At 34.4% G+C, this 25017-nt stretch overlaps 1 protein-coding gene across 2 annotated transcripts in view; it reads right to left on the bottom strand.

Moving 5' to 3' along the window:
* The window catches only part of LOC135849289 (blood vessel epicardial substance-A-like), a 73357-nt gene that overhangs the window by 13198 nt on the left and 35142 nt on the right, over window positions 1-25017 (bottom strand). For both annotated transcript variants that reach the window (XM_065369654.1, XM_065369653.1), the window contains exons 2-5: window positions 9241-9699; window positions 2797-3123; window positions 1815-1923; window positions 1623-1734 (exon numbers count right to left, since the gene is read on the bottom strand). In XM_065369654.1, the coding sequence (XP_065225726.1) occupies window positions 1623-1734; window positions 1815-1923; window positions 2797-3123; window positions 9241-9608 (916 nt within the window). In that variant the 5' untranslated portion in view covers window positions 9609-9699. The remainder of the gene's footprint in view (window positions 1-1622; window positions 1735-1814; window positions 1924-2796; window positions 3124-9240; window positions 9700-25017) is intronic.

The raw sequence follows: 25017 nt of genomic DNA, 5'->3' as shown, positions 1-25017 counted from the left end.
TTCCTACAAATGAATACCGCACATATGTTGAAAACTATCTACTTTCAAGATATATTCATCAAACTTGATGAAAAACTTTGTTAAAAAAATTCCATCGGTATTTTTCTCCGAGCTTCCTTGCAACCAGCAATTTTGAAATGTGGTTTTTCGGCGATGATTTTTTTCCATTTGGCTTTCAGGTGCTGGCGTTTTGTACGTCATCATTTAATCACTTTAGCAACATAATTTCACAAACACCCGCTAGGTAGCGTTATCAACGGACAAGAAATTGAAAGTGGTTGGAATTAGGCACTGGGTGGAATTTGGGCACTTTACCTTAACATTTAGGTGTTAATCTGAATTTTGGTTTTAAGCACTACTTTTGACGTCTCGAATCAATCGGTAGGAATTTCGAGTAATTCTAGAGCTCCAGTAGATTTTTAAATTTTTCCATTTTTGGGAAAACTGTCATAATATGAGCCGAAAGGAAACTAAGCTGCAGCTATGGACTCGAATATTACCTACCTACCATCTTTTAGATTTGAGCACAAATTTTCAAAATTCGTTTCCATCTGTTTAATACAAAATTCTCTTGAGCGATTTTTTCATTTTTTTAAAATTTCAACTGAAACTGATAGAAGGGGTCACAAGGACGATAAATCCGAATTCATGAGGTCTGATTTTTTTGTTCGTACTTTCATGTCAATTTATCTGAAATTATGTAGAAAATTTGACAATTGATCTGAAATTTAAAAATTCAACAATTTATCTAAAATTAAAAAATTTGACAATTTTTCTAAAATCAGAAAATTTTATAATTTTTTTAAAATTGAAAAATTTTACCTTTTTTCTAAAATTGGAAAATTTTACAATTTTTTTGAAATTATAAAATTCAAAAATGCTCAGTGTAGGATCAAAAGTAGCTGAAACAACTATCAATAAATTAAAAAAAAGAAGATTTGAACCAAATTTCAGCTTCTTACTCATATTTGATTTTTTTCTATGGAGAAAAATGAAACTAAATTCAAATACTTATTCAAAAATTCGTCAAAAATCTAAAAATTAAATTCATTTTAAAAACTCAAAATTTAATTAAATTTGAAGTAGGTAATTGAAATTTGATGTATATCTGATTTTTGACCTCCAAATTAGTACATGGAGGGTACTTTCGAGCTGTTCTGGAATTGTAGCAGTTTTTTTTTTATTTTTCCATTTTTGGGAAAATGCCATAAAAAGAGCTGAAATGAAACTAAGCAGTAGCTGCGAATTAAATTTACGTTTCCGTGGCTTTTTAAAAATTAATTAAAGCAAAAATTTTCAAAATAAGTTTTTGCCTGTTCAATTATACAAATAAAATGTTCACAGGCGATTTTCTCAAAAAAAAAATTAATTAATGAATATTTGTTGTTTACAAAAGCATCATCAGAAAAGCTGAAAATTTGACCTCTAAAATCAATTCATGGTCCTTTCGAGCTATTCTGGAGTCGCTACAGGATTTTTGATTTTTCAGTTTTGAAAAAAAATTATCATTTAAAATTGTGCAAAAATTGCTTTAAAATTTGTCTCTCCATTTCATTTTGCGTATTTACAATCTTTGAACCCGTTTTAAAATTATTCTCAAAAATTAATTAAATTCCACTCACCGATAAGATTACTAAAAATAAATCCGAGTAGCGGTCTGTGCCTTAGAATTCTATCTAATTGTATTCTCGGCCACGTTATAATTAACGAATCCTCTTCGGCAGAGATGGTAACCTGCACAAGTCAAAATTCAAGTTAAGTACATCCTCAAGGCTCAAACTTGATCCTTACAGCCTACAGCAACCAACACGTACCTGAAATCTAGTCCCAGTAGCCGTCACATTAGCCTGCCATTCTGGAGAATCGATAAACTGGTAACTAGATATATTATGCAGGAATGTTCCGTTACAACTTACTTTTAACCTGTCACCATAAAATACACATTGTTTAACAAAATTCATCCCTCAACCTATAACTACCTATCTCTTTAAACAACGGCGAAACATGAAAACACCGACTCTTCGTAATCTTTTATGCAAACCGAAAGAGTAATTAAAATGAATATACCTAGGTTCGCGTGCCATCCGGTAATTGCAAAGGTGCATATTAACACAGTTGCACTTGAGGCGACATTGCGTGTGCCGCCATCGTATATTTTGTGTTCATGCCATACATAGAAATAATTACTTTTGGGGTTGTTTTCATTTATTTTTTATTTTATTTTATCGTATAATATAGTATAGCGTACAGGGAGACCAGATTAAAACAAACTTATTAAAAAGCTCATAGTATTATACCTGCTTGGTTATCTTTCATTATAAAACCCTACATAGATAGACAGGTAGGTACTTGGGCTAGGAACAAAAAAAATGAAGTTGATGTATTTTTTTTCACAATAAAAAAAGGTTACGGTCAAGAAGAAAGTACCTACTTATTGTAGAGAAAAAAAACAACCCATACTTTTCGGATATGATTCCAATCTCTCAGACGAAATTGTATTTTCTCGCTCGAAAAACTAGAAGAAAATTCGATTTGAAAATTTTACCTCTTCTAAAATTTAATCCTCCGGCAAATCCATTTAGCTCGAGAAAAACGTTCAATTATAAGAACACCGGAGAGCCGATTACTGGTTCGGCGAACCTTTTTTGCGTAGGTACTCTACAAAGCTTAAAATGCTATGTACATCGCAGCGCATATCGGATAAACGAAGAGAAGGTGCTGCAGGTTATTATAAATCACGAAGGATAAAAAGCATATTTTTAAGTTGAAGCTGAGAACCCGGTCATTTCTGCTTACCTTCCTTTCAATAAGATGGAAAGTCTTTCGTCAGCTGGGCTTACTTCTTCGATGGCGTACGTTTCACCGGGAGCCAATCGCAATAAGCAGGCTTCTTTTGTCAACTCTTTGAAATGTTTTTTACTGACTTTCAATGGTTTGAACATTCGTATGTACAGTTCTGTTAATTCTAATGATAATGCGGGTGGTAGGAATTTAAATGTCAGCACAACCGCGTGTACGCTGTTTGTCAACGCCAGTCCTGAGCTCCAAATGAACCAATCTAAAGCGCAGAAATGTACTCCGGCCCAGATAGCCGATATCACGAAACTAACCGTTAGGATAATTCTGAAAACATAAAAAAAAGAGAAAAAATTAGGATCTAAAAAGATTAACTATAAGTAAGAGGAACGCTAGTTATTCTCTTTCAATTGGCGTAGGGACATTTCATGCCTGTCAATTAGACTCAGGTTTCAATCTCGAGCCTGCAGGCTTGTGGAAAAAGTCATTTCGGGTTTTTCCTCTCTTGTATTGAAAATTTTTTTTTTTTGAAATTTTTGAATTATATCAACTTTTTTTACTCACAAGGGCGAGAACAAGGCATCCCAACCGGAAACATTTTTTCAAACTATAGACAAAGCAGAATTGGTTCAAAACTTTAAAGAGCATGCCAAAATACACCACCAGACAAAATTTCAGGATCTGAGTACATTTTTTGATTTTTGGCGAATTTTTGGAAATTTAAAGGGTACAAATGCAAAAAAATCAGAATTTTATCTAATTGACCTAGAAAGCTCCGTCTTGCTCAAACTTGAAAAAAATGAAGTACCTAGGTAAAGTAAGATTTCTGTCACTATGTTACAGTCTATTCCACTAATTTGAAAAAGAAAAAATGTTCCAAAAATAATAAATGGGCCCAAAATTTTCGAAAAATTCTCTGAATTTGGTCAAAGAATCTGATTGGTTAGCCTCAACTTTGGAAATAATTTTTTCTAACCAGAAGTCGAACTTTTTGGTAGAATAGACGATTTCCAAAGTTGTAGATATCAAATTGAATTTTTCGATCTTTGGACAATTTTTCAAAAATTTTGGCCCCAAAAATACCCTATGGAGCCTTTGAATTTTTGACGCTCGATGTACGAAGAGAGTAACAATTTTACTGTTTTTGGGACATTTTTTCATTTTTTTGTGGAATTGGACTCCTATGGTACACATAGCTTTGCAATAGGTGAACAGCTGCAAATTTTGAAGTGGACTTTTTCACTCACCTTTTCATAGAAATTTAAAATTTTTAAAACTTACTCGTAATTTTAAATAGAACACATTGAGTCAGGAATCTACAGTTTTGACAGTAGAATTATAAAACAACGAAGTAAAATTAGGGGAGAAGGTGGGTGGGTAAGAGGGGTGGTACTAGAAAACCACATTGTTAAAATATAATGCATCATATTTACGGCGAACTGGTTAGACAACTTATTTTACATTGTTTTTTCTACCTAGGTTTCTCGTATAGCTTTGGATGATTTTTACAAAATTAACCCGAATGAAGCTAGTGAGCTTCAGAGAGCTCAATAGAAAAATTTAGGCCATAATCGAGATCAGCATCCTCTAAAACATCGATATATTGCACTACACTCTAGACTCAGTAGACTCTATTGAGAGGGGGAGAAGCTGAATAGGTCCTTATAGAGACAGCAAACAAAATACCCCGAGGGAACTTTTTGAACTGACACTCCCCGATTTGAACAAAACCAAGCTAGATCGAAAGAGCATGTTCAAAAACCCAAGTAACCAAAATTTTAGGTCCTAAAGATCATTTTTCAATTTACAACAAATTTTTGAAAATTGATAAGAAATTCAAAAAAGTTGTTTAAGGGTCATTCCACGACAATTTGACCAAGAAGTGGTAAGGAGGAGGGGGGCAGCGATTTTTTTTAAATTTTTCCTGTCGAAAAACCTTTTAAAGGAATGACTAATGGCGCAAATCACAGCCCTCTAGCCCTTTTTTAAAGTCTGCTAGGGGGTGTCAAAGTTTTCAGTGAACTTGAAATATCATCCATTTCAGCATGTGGATTACTCGATAACCGCGATACATAGCAAAATTGAACTTTTTCCAATGGTTAGGGGGTTTCAAAGGCTTTTTGGTGATATCATGAAAATCAGTGTTGCCACTATTTTTCGTACAAAAAATTAGCTCGAAAAATTTCAAAATGTAGTTTTCATATCGCTCCGACCTTCAAAAATTCTGAAAAAATATATTATGGATAACTTTTCATGCTGAACAACATATTAAAAAATTGTGATGGCATTATTTCGTAAAGTCGATTTAAAAAAATTGAAAGTGTGCAAAAAAATGTGTTTTTTTAATTTAAAACATGAAAGAAAGTTTTGATTGGTGAAGTTGACTCATTTGACCCCTATTTTTACATATTGTTGAAAAAGTTGAAAACCCCCTTTCACTCGATGAAATGAACTCATCACAAAAATATCAAAATTCGAAAACAATTCAATTTTCAATTCCGAGCATCAAAAAAAGTTTAAAAGTTTTATTTTATTTAGTTGTCTTATTTTGACCTCTTTCTGACGTATTTCATGAAAAAGTTGATAAAATTACGCTTATAGCAAAAAATCAAAATTCGTTCATTTTTTCAATTCACTTGGAATTTTGATTTTTTGTTTGTGATGAGTTCATTTCATCGAGCGAAAGGATTTTTTCAACTTTTTCAACGGATACGTAAAAGTAGGGGTCAAATAGGTCAACTTTATCAATCAAAACTTTTTTTTCATGTTTTAAATTTAAAAAATCACATTTTTTTTTGCAAGCTTTCAATTTCTTGAAATAGGTTTGAACCATTCTGAAGCCTCCAAAGACCGTTTCAATTTTCTCAGAAATTTCAAATCGCTCTGGAAGGACCAAAAATCAACTTGTTCTCACCTTTAAAATAAACGTAGGTACCTACTATGAGTCAACCTCGTTAAATAATTTGCCCAAAAAGCTTCTTCGAATGACTCATCCTTCGCGAAACAAAGCATTCCACAAACTGTCACGCATACGCGTCAAATTAGTTGCATAACTGGCGTCACAGAATTCGAAATATTTCGATATTAGGAGAAAAATAAGCATCTAGATTTACGTCGGCGTTAATTAAGCCACGTCATAAAGCAGGAAATGTGTTTTCTGGGCATCTGAATAGGCAACTCTCATCTACAACCGATGTTATAACATTTGTCAGAGAGATTCTCGCGGTGACGTAATTTACAAAAGGTGTTATTTTGGCGCTGCTTTTGATTTATAGAAAATATTTAATTAAAATACAGTCCATTATCGATATCAGCTGTACGACCATGAAGCCAATTAGATATACCTACGTATTTTTAAATATCTACATAAATCCCGAATTGAGCCACCAGGCCTGTGGAAAGGGAATTTTATTAAGATTTTTATCGAATATTTTGACACGTTGTCATACGACAGCGAAATTCAATTCACGATATCAATCAGGCACCTTTTTCATAAAAGTTGTTCGCGGAACACGTAGGTAGGTAGCTTTGACATGAAAACCTTTGCGTCGCGTCGCATCGTCTCTTTGGTCACATGTACCTACTCGTAGTATTACTACATCATGTTTAACGTCTTTTTAAAATTTTCTTCTTTTACTCAAAATCTAGCGGCGCGAGTAGGTATTCGGAGGTTATTCGGGCGTCGTTCAACCATGATACGTCAGTAACTTTGATGAATGGATTCGTCACGTTGCCTTGTAATATTGTCATGAGACCAGACTGATCAGATTTCGGCTGTTTTTTTCTCACTGCTTTTTGCTCTCCTTTTCATTTTGCAATAATATAGTATTTTGACAAGGTTAAATGTCAATTTCAAGTCTACGTCATCGTCGCACAATTGCAACTTTTTTCTTTTTAAATTTAGTTTTAGTTTTCATCAGTATATTTTAAATAGGTATACGAAATGTTCAAATTATGTCGCTTTCAAGATGATTTTCCTAAAAAAAAATCAATCGAACAGTTTATCAATTTTTTTTACCCTTATCTGGGAGAATTAACGGTATGCTTGTCATGCCAAACGCCACTCGCCGAATCATTTATCAAATAAGTTGAGACGTTTCAACCTTAATCTGTCAATATACATTTTTGCCGCCGAAATGAGTACCCGAGGAAGATTAATTAAAGTTTTACCCCTCTCAGCAACGAAGCACTCGATGTAAATGAGAGAAAGGTTGACGCGAAGTTGCAAATTGTATTTTTGAAACTCCCGAGTAACATTTAACGTTTTAGTTGTGACAGGAAGTTGTAAACTGGTGTTCTGGCTCGTTTCGAAACGAATTCAAAAAGGGCATTTGTTCGATTCGAAATTTCGGCGTCGTTATAATATTATACGTACCACTACCGTACTATCAACCAAGATGAAGAAACTTGGAAACGTGGTAATTGTGTTTTAAGCAGTTTACAGCGTAAAATTAGAATGGAATTTGCCAGTGTATTATATGACGAAGCGTAATTATTTTCTCTAACTGAGGTGATGTTTCTTAGCCCCCACTTTTTTAAAAATCGATTTCTGAGCTTGGTGAGCTTATAACGATACTAAAAGGATACTATGATGATTCGTATTCTAAAATCGGAGGTAGGTGCTTTAAATAGAATTCATTTTTTGAGTTCACCTGTAGGACGATTAAATTAGTCCAATTTTTTGTCTTTGTGATTGGACTTCGTTTATTCACGTTCTCTGTAGCTGCATTTGCAAATTTAACCAACGTATATTGCACTTCTGACCCTCTCTATCCCCTCCACGAACTTTTTTTCAAGTAAAAAAATTTATAAGCTGTAATGGGATGAGTTCAAATATGTGACTAAACCTCCTTTTTTGTTGATGAGATTACGTTCACAGCTTTTTAGCTTCATAACATCTACTGAAAGAGAATGGACACAGGCAGGGCAGAAATATGTAGATTTCCTCTATTTAATTCAATTCAATTCAATTCAATTATATTTTATTCCGTACATTTTCTGCCTTTTGACCAAATTGTGTTTCTCTCTTTACTATAGGGTGTATCGTACTTTGCAAAGTTGGAATTTTCCATCTGCCATGTCCCAAAGTTGTTACCATGGGTGAGAAAATTATTCCTTATCCCCCTCATCAGCAAAAAAAGGGTGCCGGTGCCCCCCTCGAATTTAAAAAAATCAAAAAAATTGAAAATACATTCATTCAAAATCAGGGGAAATTTTTTGAAAATATTTCATTTCTACAATAGAATAATTGTTCTACAGAACACCATTTTCAAGGAAAAACCTTCGATGAACCCCAAATAACGCTGGCTTCCTTGTATGAACCCCCCACCCAAATTTAAAGATATAAAAAATTGATGTCTGTAGGCATTTTTTGAAAAATTTTCATTCATGGGCAAAATCATTCTGAATGAGTATGTTTTTAAGAAAAACCTTCCCCCGGTCTCCCAAATGTTGATTTTCTTTTATAAAGCCCCTAAACGTTGAAAAAAATGAACACAAAAAATTAAAAATTGACATGCATACAAATCAAATTATTTGAAAATTTGTTATCTCTGATCAGAATACTTCTAGATAATTCTTTTTTTGAGAAAAATCTCCCCTCAGTCTCACCCTACAATGTTGGCCACCTACATAGAGACCTCCAAAGTTGAAAACATCAAAAAATTAGGCAAATCAGTTTTTTAAAAAAAGTTCAATCTCCTTTCAGACTTCTTTTAAATGACTTCTCTTCAAGAAAAAAACTCCTTACTTGTTTGAAATTCAATTTTCATTATATAGCAATGGGCAATTAACGCCGAAAGTGATTGATTATTGAAATAGATTTCTTGCCCCCCCCCCAAGCAATAATCTTAACTAGTTCAAGTCATTAGTTACAATAAAACTTGAAAAATCAAGGCAAGATGACAATAATGAAATTAATCTTTCAAAAAATCAAACTACATAATTATGTAGGTATTTTTGAAACTCAGGGAGGGATAAAGGGGGGATCAAAAACGTTAAATAGTTCTGTTCTGATGAAGATGAACCAAATTCAAGGATTAAAATTTTAAAAAAAAATGCAAAATATTGGGACAAGTTTCACTGTTTTATCATGTAGGTAGAGGGGTCAAAAATATTCAACAGCATTTCTAATGAAAATGGACCAAATTAGAGGATTGGAAGGTAAAAAAAGTTGAAACACATTTTGACTAATTTTTACTGACATGGCTGGAGAAATTTTTCTCATGAAACCCGACACCACTTTTTTTTAGCTGAGGGGGCTGAAAATTTTCTTGGCGTGATTTTATCACTCGAGGTAACAACTTTAGGGGACGGGAGCTGAAAAAATCGAAAAAGTACTCCCTTCTTTTTACATAGGTACAATGGTACAAGGTACATGCTACTTATAATTAGCTCATCAATAATGACTAAATATTTCAAAAATCACCAATCGAATCAACTCACCTAAAAAGCAATATGCTAGACTTATAATTTCTCGGAATGGCGAACGCCGATAAAAAGCACATGTTTGAAAACTGGAATAAATTATGTTGCGCAGTTTCCCACTGGCAGGTTATCTTTTCGGCTCCGTTGGTAGTCGAATTGGACAGGTACAGTCTACTGGTAATGTTATCGAAGCTATTGAAATGAGAAGACGTATAACTCAGATAATCGTCTGGCATCCACGAACTGGTGGTATAATTTCGTAAAACGTCGTTGGAAGACGAATTTTCCATAGTTCGAAGAACAACGCTTTTCGGTGTACTAACTATCCGCACTGTGGAAGTCTCTTCAGATTTGTTCAGCGACGGAATTTTTCGATTCTTCTCCATTACCAGCACTGCTGCAGACCGTTTGCACGTGTCTCCGTTATTTTCTCTGTCCCGGAGTGTTCAGCGAGTGGCGCTGCATTCAATTGTTCGCCTGCAAAATAAAGGCAAAAAAATTAAATCGATGAATAAATTTGCAATGGTACACGTAAGAGTACTAGCTACATAAATATATAAGAGCATTTTAAATGGGCTTGAAAATGCCAACGATTACACAACAACTTTTCGTATAAAATATGCCTTTTTTGTCCTATTATGGTAGATACCTATTATATATACCTATATTTTTTTACCTATATTACAACAAAATATTGATTTTTTCCACTACCATTATATCTTATCATTTTCAAGGTTAACGACCGACATTTATCGACATCTCCTTTGGAAAATTTTACCCCGAAATAACGCATACGTTCACTGACACGAATCGCAAAATAAGTGAAAATTTCCCATACTAATATATGCACCCCTTTCGAATATATACGTGTGAATTTTGTTATACGGGCTAATGCAAGCGTAAGGCCAAATTCTATACCTTCGAAGTGAAATTTCTCAAAGGATAAGCAAAAGGTGTTTACTCATTGGAAAATCTATTACACGCTTACTGAGCAAAGAATCCATCATGCTCGTCGTTCCATATTCCACATCCACATGTACCTACATATGAAATAACACATGCTGCAAAAACCATCCACCTTCCTCAAAAGACTTTTATTATACGAGAAATCGTCGCCAATTTTACGACGTTTTTCTACATCCATGATCCGAGTACATTATGCCACAAATATTCGTAACACACACGAATACTAGGTGAATATGTACGTATAGGTAATATAAGTTCAGAGAACTACGACATGTAGGTAATAGTATGTACAATTGTACATATATGGTAACCGACGACAGAAAAAGTTAATTATACTTCATGGCAACAAGTAAACACGCTTGATAAATAGAAAGCTTCAAACGAGATTTTACCACCTTTTAAAAATTCATTCTTTTAAATAATTAAACGTTGTCACGACAAAATGCGGACATTAAAAATAGACACCGCGTGGATCATCTACCGCAGAATTGGTTATATTTTGCCGCAAACACGGTTTTATCGAATTATTACACATCTACCGCCAACCATCGTTACCCATTTCTCATATGTAGTTGAAATAATAGACTGAGACTGTGAAAAAAAAGTACATCGCACACGCATCGTACGAGTACATGAGCAGGGAAATTTAATGGATTGTAACGTTCTAGGGAATCTGGATGTCATATCAATCAGATTAAATTTATTCCATGTAATACGCTTCAAATAAATTGGTCAGACATTTCAAATATAGGCAGATACACAAAATTTCTCATGTAATAGCATCCTACGTACTAATGGAAATTTTTATCTAGTATAACTACGATTATCTTCATTTTTTCTCTGTCAATTTTTCTCAGGATCATCCTTCGAGTTTTTTTTTTTTTTTTTTTTTTTCGTAAAATTGAGAATCCCTATAAGAAACATTAAGTAAGAGAACTAATAAATTGTAAAACGTGAAATTTATTACCAGTTGGTGTTGAATCCACAGAGACGGATTTTGAAAATTGGTGCCCAAATTGATCAAAATAATCACAAAGATGGGATTCTCGAGTTTATAGGCACTAAATTTCGTTTCTGAATTTTTCAATTGCAACTATTTGCACAATTTTGTGTTCAAAGTTTGGGCGAAGGGAGAGAGGAATATCCTGAGGCCCGCATTCAGAAAATAAATGAATCCCTTCGAAGATCTTACAAACGACGTATCCCACACCAATTTCAAATTTTTGAACATGTTTGATGGCATATGGAGGGGGAGGGAGGGAGGAGATATGTTGGAAAACTGAGAAGTTGGATCAAAATTACATTTTGAATATTTATCAAAATAGGAGACTTCTGTGCCCTACTCCTCCAGGACATAATTCCATTCGGAAAATTAGTTCTCTAGAAAGAGGGTAAAAAACAGTTTTCGTCAATTTTTAAAAAAATTTTAAATGCCAACTTTCAATCTGTTTTAGTCATTTTGGAAGTTGAGCCTTCACTTTGAAAGTTTGGTTTTCAGATTTTCAAAGTCTTATTACTGGATTTGGATCGTTTACGTCTTATTCTCTTCAAAACCCCCCTAATAGACGTGCTCCAAGTTCAACCAGCCTTGATATGAACGTATAGACACAGCTTGGCAGTTTTGCAAGACGACCATGATGTTAATAAAATTGCATACTCGGTTCGCCGTAAATACGGAATATCAAGTATTTACGGCGAACTGAGTATGCAATTCTATTAACGCCACTCACTAGTCAGTTGTTCTCAAAACAGCCAAGCTGTGAAGGCTCATCTCTCAAGGCTGGTTCAACTAGAGCACTTCCAGTCGTAAGAGACTTTTAAAAGCTCAAAACTGAACTTTCAGGGTGAAAGCTAATCTTTTCATAATATGGGCAAAACTTGAAAAGTCGGCCATTAAAAAATTTGAAAAAATTGTGGTAATGATAGTGATGTTATGAGAATAGTGTCAATTAAGAATTGTCCCACACATTATTGTCCCACACATTAGGAAATTCCTCAGAATATTCTCACCTCAAAAACGAGAATATTCTCAAATTTCCTCTGTTTACAAAAGAATGCGTGCGACATCTCAAAACGCATATCTGGTAACACTGATTTCAAATATATCTATTCTTCTAGGGTTGAAAGCCCTCAGCAATACATATACATACATCAAAAACTAATCGCAAGAATATTGTAAATAATTTGCGAAAAGACACAAATTCTCAGATTTTATGCCTCACGACCACTCAAAAATTTCGAATTAGACAAGAAGGAATCAAAAAAGAGTCCCAAAATACACCAACAGTGCAAATTTCAGCTGGCTTGAATTCGTTTCCCTGTTTTATTTTTGGTGAATTCTTGAAATTTCAAAATCTCATTAGGTATTTTAGATGGAAAAAATTAAAAATTTATTAAATTAGCGTGAAATGTTGAAATTTGATTTTTACCTTGATTTCGACCTTCTGAGTTGACTGATGATAGTTTCGAGCGGTTATGGGGATTTCAGCAGATTCTCAGATTCACCAGTTCTTGAAAAAATTTCACAAATATGGTTAAAATGAAATTTTGTGAGTATAAACTTTGATTTACTGTCTTTCTGGCCCTTTTGGTCGATTTTGGCACGTATTTTCAAAATCAGCTTATCCTGATTTAAATTCAACATTTTCTCCAGCAATAAGTAATTATTTTTGAAAAAAAAGAAAGAATTCTGCGAAAGAGTAAATAAAAAAGGCTTGAATTCGGTTTGTAACCAACTTTGGACTTTCCGAGCGAAATTGTGACGGTTTTAAGATGTTCTAAAACTTCCAGCAGATTTTCAGATTCTTCAGTTTTTGAAAAAATGCAGTAAATAAGGACCAAGATGGAATTCACCTCCTGTCCATAAACTCAAATTTACCATCTTTCTGACTCTTTTGAACGATTTTGGTACACGTTTCTCAAATACATTGAGCTAATTCTTGTCCAAATACCAACGTTTTTTCACTGATTTTATTTTTGAAAAAAAAAGGAAAATTGTTGTTTATGTTTTAATGTGTTCACAGATGTAGCAAAAAAAACTGCTAAAAACTGCTACATAAAAAATTATGACTAAAAAGTCGTTTAAAAAAATTTGAAAATACATTATTATGTGACTTAATCAATTGAAAGTGCTCACAAAGATAATAAATCCAAGTTTAAGGTGTTGAATTTCATTTCGATCATATTTCTGACAATTCTTTTTTCAAAATTGGAGAGTGCAAAAAGTTCAATTTGGAAGGTCGAAAGTAGGGTCTACGCCAAATTTCAGCCTTTTATGTAAGTTTGATTAAGTTTTAATATCTTTTTTGTGGGAAATTGGCCTTTGAAATTTTAAAAAATTGCCAAAAATCGAGAAATGAATTTTAGCAGAGACGTAGTATGTACCTAGTTTCATGAAAAAAGGTGGACTTTTGGTTTATACCTTATTTTCAGCCTTTCGACTACTCGTAGATCAATCATTAATTCTTGATTTATACGCAATCAAGGTCTGTAAATTAGTAAGGTGAGTTTATGATCTGATACGAGCCTAATCTGAGATTAAGCGCAAAAATACGAGAATATTCTCAATTTTCGCACACTCAAAAGAAAATGTGCACAATTTAAAATCACTAGGTAAAGTCCATTTTTTACCCTTTTTCGAACAAATTACGTAATTTTCAAAGTAGGTAGTTTCTATTAGGCAGCCCTAGATACATCTCTCTTAAAGTAAGTAATCTAAGATGTCATTTCCAAAAAGTAAACTTCCAAAGTCATTACGTACATTATTTTCTTCACATCGATCTAATGCTGCAAAACAGAGTAGTATTTAATCAGTGCAATGGAACCACTCTTGATTAAGAAGACATACCACGACTAGTGATATCTACAACCTTATCAATTCGAAAATTAGATTAAAATACCAACCCATGACGTCAATGCCAACAACCATCACGATCCTAACCTTTTACAAATACAAACCATTTGAGAATAGAAAAGAAACGCGAATTTTACGAGCATCTCACAATAAGTAGCTATCTTTAAAAGTTGAACTTGTAATTAACTAAATTTACGATACTCGTTCGACTCGCAAATATAAAAGCAACCCTCCCATTTGATGGTATTACAGCTTTGGACAACGCGAAAAAGTCATTCGGATAATCCGAAAACTCTTAAAAGTTTATTAAGAATCTGCGTCAAGTTCGGCACGCGATATCGTGTTCGTAAATCTGCGGCTAATCGTCACTCGTCGACGAGTTTCCTTATACCTACCTATACCGAAAAACAAACATGCAAATTAGACAATTTTAACGAGTTTTTATCGTAATTCGGCGTTTTTTTCCCCCGAAGGTAAATATAGACAAGTGTGGTAGGAGGACGTAGTAGGTGCAAACGTTTTAAATTACGTCTCGAATTGATAATGAGTTAATTTAACGTCAGTATTGCACGCGAATTTTAAATAATTTATCCTGGTTTTATTTCTAGAGAGGAGAGATTCCCATCGAAAGAGGTGGTTAACCTTTTAACATCCGAGAAATCAATCTGACACGTGAATATTAGAAATTTTTGACAGAGGATAAAAAAATAAACAATGATTTGCTGTAAAAAAATTTATAATTAAATTCAGTACGGAGACAATCAAGTACATAAGGTAAAATCATGTGCTTCCTCTCCAATTAATAAGAATCTGGGAAATTATCGCAGGAGGTTTTTGCCTTCCCTTCCACCTTCAAATCCTGATGGATGACTGTTTATGTAGTCCTCAATCACCTCGAAGCCAACATCCCACTCAAAAAACTCTTCATCCTTCCTTTACCAACATAAATGAGTGATTTTGGTCACCCTATCACAAAAGCTTCCAAATTCACCCTTTCCAGATTACTTTGGCGAGTGAAAGAATTAAATAAATACCTTGCAATGCGACGAGAAAATTTGATGAAACATGTGGTAATAATTTACCCAACAGAGGGCTATCAACATCCGCGTTAATCGATCTGGTTGGAATTTTGATTTACGGTATCGGTCGTGCGAAAAATTAATTTCCCGTTCGATTATATCCTAGTAGGTACTATAAGACCACAACCTCTCACGCAGAATTACTATTTCACCAGCAGCGAAAGGATGCAAAGCAGCGTGTAGGGGAAAAAAGGCTCGCCTTTTCGAAACGATTGATTATGAAGCTTAAATTCCTAATACCACACCAGCGTGTGTATATCTTTCGGCAGCTTTTCGCCGGCTCTGTTTGAATAACAATGAAATTCCAACAATAAAAGGTTTTCATGTGAGAGACGCGACGGTTGCTTTTAAAAAGCATTTTATTTTCTGTTACGTGACCTGAATGTTTTCACAAAAGGTTTTTACATAAATTTTAACCTTTTGATTTTTCATTATAGTGATAAAACACGCGTTTCGTCGCGATACGTACACTCTGCACTCTTTTTACTCTCCTAATGTACACTACATAGTACATAGGTAGGTAGGTATGTATATAGAGTACAAAAACCGACGAACCTTCGACAATTAGGCGTTTAGCCGATTCGACGATGGAATTAACATTAACGGCGCCAGCGCCACGTATACGTGTATAAATGCGAAGAAAGCTCTCGCTAATTTGCACTTAATTAGCGAATAGCGTGTTAAACCAGCGTATATACAAAGGCTTAATAGATAAATTTTTCGTATAAATACCTCCCCGCTCCTCGTCCGTGTGTTCATCGACGCTTGTCGCGTCGGTTGTGCTCTACCTTTAATCCCATAGTTTGAATTTGAAACATTGTTTAAGTATTTCGAATTCCACCGCACACCGCGGTTCGACGTATTCAGATTAAAACGTATGGATTTGCGATAAAGTCGAGGGGAAAGATGGGGGAAAAGTTTCGTTTAGGTTAATCGATTCAACGTCATTAAGCTCGAGGAGGTTCTTAAATCTGGAACGTTTAATAAGAAAGGAAAACGAGAAGAAAATACTAATTTTAAACATTTTATAATCAAAAATTGATAAAAAAAATATTATGAATTTTGTTCGCAAAAAATACCCACGTTTCAAATTTCCAAGTAAAGGCAAAATTTTGATTTTTTAAAAAATTTTTAGTTCAAATTTGATTTTTAAAAATTCACCAAAAATCGAAAAATGAATTTGGGCACTTTGCATCCAATTGTCATAGGTAAGTATATCGATTAGTCTACCATTTTTGAAAAAAATTAAGACACTGAGGGATGCGGCGAGGAGTAGAATAAAAAAATATGTGGGTAGATATTTAAGCTCAGAGAACTTGAATTGGATAAAAGCATGTGACATATTAGAGGTCGCTAGTCGGTACCTAACGAAAAAACTAACTAGGGAACCTCATGAAGTGTCCTCCGGGGATTTAGATGGAAAGTGGTCTTATTGGCAGCTTTTGGCCCGAGTAACACACCATTAAAATTTTAGCTGCCAGTTTTGAGTTTATATGTAGAGTGGGCAAATTAAAAGGAAAAAATTGGCAATACGTAAAATTTTTCTTCAAGAATGTGTTCAGAAAACATATTATTCGATAAGTATATCACTCGACTTTTCATGATTTTTCGAAATTTTGTCCCCTTTTTTGGGACATAGAGGGGCTTTGAGAAGTTGTGCCCAAAAAATAAGTTCATATTCGTATTCAGTGACCTCAAAAACATACCATTTGACTTAAGTATAACTCGAATTTTTACGATTTTTCAAAATTTTGACCCCCCTTTTTTGGGCTCAGAGGGGCTTTGAGGAATTGGGCCCAGAAAACGAGTTCATATTCATATTCAGTGGCCTCGAAAACATAGTATTCGATACATCGCACGTCCAGATTCGTTTTTAAAATACATATATGATTCAGTTTTATGTTACTTGAAAAATCATGACACTCCCCCCCCTACCAACCACCGGGGGGGGTGAAGACTAATCAATGGTGGTTTGATTAGTAGTTGGGAGAGTAGACTTTTTTTTAAAAATTTGAGCGAAAACGAATGATATTAAGTGATAACTTTGATTAATTTATTGAACTGATCTTTTTTGAAACATCCTGCTCTTTCCACCCTTTTTTTTAGACACCCCTCTTGAGAGATGGGTATCGGGCGTAGTATCAAATTGTCGGGAATTTAAAGGGGAACATTTTTTGTCATGAAAGTTTTCCTCGTAAATACAATATTTTCGGAGTAAATCGTAAAAAACGTGAATCGGGAGTCGGGACCGATTTTAGCCCCCTAAAAAAATCAACTCTAGGGGTAGGAGGGTCGGGTTTTTTCTGGTAGTTCAGAGGGTCCATATTTCTTCCTTTTCAGCGCCCACTTTTTGCGTTATTTTCCTGCTCTATTAGCTTTCCAAAGTAAAATTTTGAATTTTAAAATGTTCAAAAACCGCTACCCCGACGCTTAGGTTTTTCCCACGGCGTAGTCGTGGGAAAATTTTGAACCACGCGCTCGATCAAGGGGCATTTTTCATTTTCCCTTTCAACTAAATTTTTCATGTTATATTTTTTAAAGATTATTCAGATTCTTTATTTTTGATGAAGATTTTAATAATCCTTGAAAGATGTGAGTACCTAATATGAAAAATTTAGTTGAATGGCAAAATGAAAAAAGTCCTTTATGTAAGCGCGTGGGTTAGAATTTTTCCACGACAACACCGTGGGAAAAACCTGAGCATCGGGATCGTGATTTTTGAAAATTTCAAAATTCAAAATTTTACCTTGGGAGCTAAAATTAAAACTGAAAGCTTAAATTTCAGTGGTAAGGTCTTGGACCAAGGGTAACTGTTGAGACCACTTTTTACTCAAACCCCTGGGGGCACTTCATGAGGGTTCTCCAGTAATGAAAACGCCATCAATTCATTGAAAAATGAAATGATTCGAGCCATTTTTTTTATTCCATAATAATTTCTTGATTAAGTGTGGTGAATTTTGATTTTATCTAATTCCCAAAAATTGAAATATTTGAAAAAGGTGTCCCTCAGGAAGCTTTTATTTTTTCTCTCCTTTTTTTTGCTGTTTGTTTTACACTTTCTACTCCCAATTCTTTCTGTTTCTAAATCTTAAAATGAAAATTTTGAGACTTTCTCATTCTCTTCTGAAAAATATTGAGATATTCTTGGTAAAATGTGTAGTTTTTCCATATTTTATATCAAATTTTCCATTTATTTTTTCCTTATTTTGGAAATACGAATTTCTATCAATTGCCTCTCTAGTGGTGATAAATAGGGGGGGGGGGGGAGATCTAAACAAAATTTTGAATTGAAAAGGAAGAATCGAAATGTTTTCGTAAGATGGTGAAAAAAAATCGATAGTAATAATGTTGGACCTTCCCTCTTTCATCCTAATCCTAATAGAATTCGAGAAAATTTCTTGCTTTTGTCCTACCTTTTTTCTATGTACAGTAGCGTGCAAATTACTTGTCCGAGCAGAAAAATCGCGATGTTACACCGTTTTTAAAAAGCTCGCTACAACGATACCGCTACCAATTTTGAAAAAACAAATACAGAGGGTGAAAGCCCTATCCTTTACAAAAATTTTGATGTCTTTGAACCAAAAAAAATAAGTTTCTAAAAGCTCATAAAAGCTCACTGAAATAAAAATCAGAAAATTTTCAGTCTTTTATTTTTCCGCATTTACCGGACGAACCGTACGTCGCGTCCTAGCAAAAATCTGACGACATTATGCTGAAAGGGAATTAAATTCTCTACAATTTCGTTTCTGTGAAATTTTTGTAGGACGCTCGGTTTTCAATCTGCACGCCTTCAAAGTTTGAGTAAAAAAACGTTGCTGCAACTTTTTTTTAGTAAAAAATCCAACTTTTTTTTACTAAAACTTCAAAGACGTGCAGTTTTGAAACAGAGCGTCCTACAAAAATTTCATAGAAACGAAATTGTAGAGAATTTAATTCTCTTTCAGCATAATGACGTCAGATTTTTGCTAGGACGTACGGTTCGTCCGGTAAATGCGGAAAACTAAAAGACTGAAAATTTTCTGATTTTTATTACAGTGAGCTTTTATGAGCTTTTAGAAACTTATTTTTTTTGGTTCAAACACATCAAAATTTTTGTAAAGGATAGGGCTTTCACCCCCTGTATTTGTTTTTTCAAAATTGTTAGCGGTATCGTTGTAGCGAGCTTTTTAAAAACGGTGTAACATCGCGATTTTTCTGCTCGGACAAGTAATTTGCACGCTACTGTATGTTGTTCTGTTTGTTGGACAACTTTTCATGTTAAAAATTACAAAATATAAACAGTACGTACATAACATCCATTTGAGAAATTCGCGCGCAGGCAAATTAAAATAGAATCTGCCAATGAAATTCAACCCAAATCAACACTATTCTTCATACGTAGCCTATTTATCCAACCAATTAACACGCAAGTACTTTAGCCTTGATTTATCTATCATCGTTGCGAATGCGAAATCGAACCCTCATATTAAACAAACACACATGACCTATCTTCATCCCACTACCCTACAACCATGCGGTCGATTCCAGCACAGAAAAGCTCAGAAACGAGAACAACAATTCCGTTAATTGAACTACCCTATCCACTATCCAGCCACCGATATGCTGGCAGCTATGATTGGCAAAACGCCATAAAGCCACTCGCCAAACACAACCACAATGTTTTTTATCATGAGTATGACCGCACCGGGTAATTCATTAATGCAGCAGCGACTCTTCATAACTTCCGGTGGCACTCTGCAGATCCGACTTCCGGCGTGAAAAGCATTGTAACCGCTAACGCGTGTGTGTATCAACCGTAGCGTGGTACATACTAGAATAAAGATTAAAGCGTTGTAAATTAGCGAAATTGAAATTTTCCCTCATTTGCTCGCGTATACGATGATGCGATGGTGTAAAAACCCTGCGCGGAAAGCAAAACTTTCTTAATTAAAACCTTTCAGCGACCTCTCGTTAGTAGCTTTTTATGAAAAAATAATAAGACGCTTCGTTGTATATCATCGAAAGTTGAACGCCATCGCCACATCACCGCTATTATAACGTCACAAGTTAGATTCTTACTACCATAGATGGTTAAAAAGTAAAAATAACTTCAGCTTATTTGAACTTTTTCTCGGATCAATTTCATAGATGAAATATCTACTTATTAACTAGGGATCAAATTACTCATGTCTCATGCGTCAATTTTTCCTTTTTTGTGCACCGGATACACACCTTTCAGAATTTATTTCACATGATTCAAAATTTTGAGAAAAATGGAAAAAATTGAGCAATATTTTTGAAGACAGGCCTCGAATTTAGATTTAATTTTTTGATCCAGCATCTGAACGCTCTCTCACTTTTCTATGTCTAAATTCGTAATCAGCAACTCGTGTTTTTTGAGAGTGCTGCTTATAGAGTAAAGGTGTTGAGGATACCCAATTACAAAAAAATATGCAAAATCAAAAAACACAAATTAATTTTTTAAAATTTGAAAAAAATCTAAATTGAACGATTAGGTAAGTAAGTATTCAGTTTACTTTGATAAAATGTTCATCTCAAAAGAAAAGTTGACGGGAAGAGGGGCCAAGGTAAAGGAAAAATTTATGAACAGAAATTTATTTGATTCCAGGCTAAATTTTTCACCCTCCCCTTCGAGAAAATTTGTCATCAAAATTTACACACTAATAATTATAACATTTATTAAAATAGGCAAAGATATAACACAGCGGCATCAGCTATTGCCATCGGCTTTAAAAGTAAAAAAAAATGCCTGTTTTTTTTCGAGATAATTTTCCACCAGGCGAATTTTCTTATGCAAAAATTTAGTAATAAATTTTCGATTTTTATCGCAGGTGAATGTTTTAATTATAACACGCGAATAAACTACCAAAGAATGTTAATTCAGCTAAAAGCGTTAAACTCGGTGAAAAAGTGCCAAACTATAACATCAAAGCTAAACCTCGATGAAGTTAATTAATTATTGTTCAAACACAACTTAATTAAGCCTTTCACACTTATGTCATCTGCGTGAACGTTTTATATTATGTATAAAGGATAAAACCCAAACTGAAAGTTGATATAAAAATCATAATATGGCTTTGAAAAATGAACGTGCATGAATCATTCTCAAACGATTATGCCTAATACTCATTCGATAAGACTGACAAAATTATAATAATAAATTCTCGAAAGGTATTTTTCGTGCTGTCAAATTACGTCAAAAACGTTTAAATTTTCGCAATTATATATTCGTCATTGGATACAGATAAAGAAACGAAACGAAGGGGAAAAAATCGACCCAAGTATATTTCCCAATTCGCCAAACAGACGCACGTGTTTCTATACCTACAATTAGGGTAACTTTATAAAAAGCAATCTGATCGAGTAGAATGGTAGAAGCTTCGTAATGAAAGTATACCAGGTATCTGAAAATATTTCATCAACTGCATTCATTTTTAAAATATAAAGGACCCGATAGTTTAGCCAGTTTTGAGATACCGGCAATCCTTCGAAGTTTGCCTGTTTTGCAAGCAATCAAACGCGTAAAAATAATTACGATCCTCATCCTCCTACCTTCTGAAAATTATGACGAAAATTTTGGCAGACTTTCGAAGAGCAACAAAAAAAAAGCCAAAACAATGGAGAGAGAGGAGGGCGAGACTTGACATAATTTGAAATATCAGTCAACATAATAATTTGGAAAAGTTTGAAGACAATAATAGTATTAATAGAATTACATACTCGGTTCGCCGTAAATACTTGATGTTCCATATTTACGGCGAACTGAGTATGCAATTTTATCAACACTTCAGTTGTCTGGCAAAACAGCCAAACTGTGAAAACTAATAATCTCAAGGCAGGTTGAACTTGGACCATATTTAGTCATAAAACATTAAAAAGCTCAAAACTGGATTTTTAATGTAAAAGCTCAATTTTCCATAATGAACGCAAAAATAAGTAGTCAGTTAAAAATTGAAAAGAATTGCGGTGATCATTTATTTGTTTACCCTCTTTCCAACAAACTAATTTTCAAAATGGAATTTCAATTCCCGAGGGGAAGGCCGAGGTACAAAAGTCTCTCATTTTAATCAAGATTAAGAATCATTTTAAATGTGACGCGGTATAATGGATTTTTATCAAATGAAATGAGCTCGGTTCAATAATTGGTTCATTTTTTCGACCCAACTTCTCTGACTCATCCCCTTCCATATAGACTGGTACTTGTTTATTGTCGAGAAAAATTGTTTTGAGATTTTTTGTGCTACAATTCTCTCGAGCTTAGATTTTACAAAGATCTCAAAAAATCGCAGAAAAATTTGAGCCATTGACAAAAAATTGGAGTGTTGCCGGGAGTCCTCAAATTTAAGAGAAAAAATCAACAATTTGTTTAACCGAAATTTTTTTATCTATGGATTAGAATTCTTCTAGACTAGGGAGCAGCCCCAACCCTCGGCTCGCGCCCTCGCTTCGCTTGGGCTGCTCACTTTTTAACCTCCCCCCCAACAAATTGAAAATATCTCCCCTGAAAATTCAAAATCGTTAAAAAACTCGCAACGATTTTCTCCAAAAGCCCTATTTTGGTACCCATGTTGAATGAAGAAAATGCCTAGCAAATGAAAATATTCGGCCGTGAAATGAAAAATCGAAGATGAAATTGTTCAAAATAATGCATTTTTAATTTTTTTTGGCACAAACTAAATAATTTTGGATTCTAAATGTTTCATAACACATCTACAAGTAATAAGGAACACTTTTAAAAAAATTGAGCAAAATCGGTTCAGTAGGAAAGGCTGGCGGACTGTCACCAGGTTTTCAACAAATTTTGTTAATATATAAGGATAACCTCTTTTCAAAAAAAAAAAAATCCTCGATTTTCCAAGTAATCTTGATCGCTCCATGCAAAGCCCTTCTACAGTTCAAAAAACTAAACAACGTTTTGTAGGGGGAGAAAGTAATTAGGTGCATTTTCTCTCCTTGTTTATGGTTGTACTTGTAAAATGCACACGTCCGCATCCAAAATGTGGGGGGCACATCTCAAAATCGAACACATTACTTTTGTTGATTCTCAATATAATTGCATTTCTTCGCATAAACGCAATTATCCACCAACATTATGTCCTCTGACTCTTTCCTAAGGAGTCTCGTGAACAGAAACAGATACATTATTTAACGGGGAACTTGATATCGTGAAGCGCGAAGTCATAAAGTAATAGAAAATGTCATAAGTTGTTCAGGTAGGAAGCCCTGATGATAGATCTTCTCAGGGTTAAAGCGTACGAAGGAAATTATGACATCTCAATTAGCCAAATAATAAATTCATGTATTGATATTGTAAACACGTAATATCACAGGTTGCTCAAATCGTATACATGAATGAGACTTCTATAATTAAATGATAATTATAAACTTCTAGTAGAAAACGTAATAAATCGAATGCGTAATGTGGTGGCAGGCTTTCAACGTTTTTAGTTGCATATTGAGCCCAAAACTGAAAAGCTCATATACAACCCCCTGTTGGGGTCTCGGTTAAGGACATCGCGTTCTCTGGATTGCTGTGTCTACTGACGAGCTTTTAACCCCGATGCCCGAGTGCTAGTTACATTCCACTGTTCCTCATTTATGATCCTTCATGACTTATATCCCACGATACAGTGGAGATATAAGAACGCGTAAGGCGTGACTTGATATGTTGGTCCATGATGAATGGGATAAGTTCCAAGCGTCCTTAGAAAGCGTATCCGCAGCATAAAATGGTATTTCGTAAGTCTTGGTCACCAAGGTATTCCACTGGGCAGCAAGAAGTCGAAAGCTTGAGGAGGAATGCGTACAACAACTGGAACAGCTAGCGTGGTGAGTTGTTGGAACTAACAACTGAGGAAAAAATGCTTGTGCAGGAGCTTATAAGGGCGAAAGTTCAATGTAAAAGTGGCAGGGATGATGGATATTTGGTGAGAAAGTAGGGACATAACGGCGCGCGTCGCGTAGGTCTCATTGGCGGTAGCAAATTGGTGGTGGTATCGTGGAAGGGTTGATGAGTCGCGAATATTTCCGGCAACTGATGTCATGAATACCTTAAATAAAATGAGTATGACGTCACGAATACCTTGTAGAATTACGTAAAAACGTTCATTTTCTACCGCCTATAGTGGAAAAAGTGATCATTTCTACCGCTACAGTTTTTAAAACTTTCAACTTATACTAATCTAATCTCTTGAACAACGTTGGCCTCCCGTACGGAGCTGCCTAAGTTGAAGAAAAAATTTTTAAATGCAACAAAGAAAATTTTTCAAAAAATTCACCTGACACAGAAATTGAGGCCTTTCCTTCTAGTTTTCAAAAAAATCAGAAAATTATGAACAAAACGTGGCTCATGATCCAACTGAGGTATATAAAATCTGCATTAAAAGACCTATTTTTCACTTCCCAAATCAATTGACTTGGTAGTTTCGATCTATTCTAGAGTCTCCAGCAGATTTCTGAATTTTCAGGTTTTTTGAAAAAATTGCCATTAAAAATGGCCAAAATGAAATTCAACGCTCGTTTCTGCAGCCAGTTTATATTTAGACCTACATTTCAATCGTTTGACACTAAACGGATACCCTGTACACAGTTGTCATTTTCCATCTCAAAATGGTAAAATCAACTCTACAAACACTCGGCAAATAAACTACTAACTTTTTCAGTCAACAAAGGATTGGAAAAATTCACCAGTCAGTCGATATAATCACGTGCAATTCTTCGAGCCTGTCTTGAAAAAAAAAAAACACACGAAAACAGCCGAAATACCGACGACAAAAATACACACAGAGTTCGTAGTACTATTTTCAATGCGCCAACATCTCATATCACGTCTGATGAGATCGAGGAAAAAAACAGACGAAATTTTAAAAAATTACTCGCAATATTCCCGCATCGAAG

Source organism: Planococcus citri, chromosome 5 (assembly GCF_950023065.1).
Source record: "Planococcus citri chromosome 5, ihPlaCitr1.1, whole genome shotgun sequence".
Classification (NCBI taxonomy): domain Eukaryota; kingdom Metazoa; phylum Arthropoda; class Insecta; order Hemiptera; family Pseudococcidae; genus Planococcus; species Planococcus citri.
The sequence above is the reverse complement of the archived record's forward strand: the minus strand, read 5'-3'. Positions and strand labels throughout refer to the sequence as shown.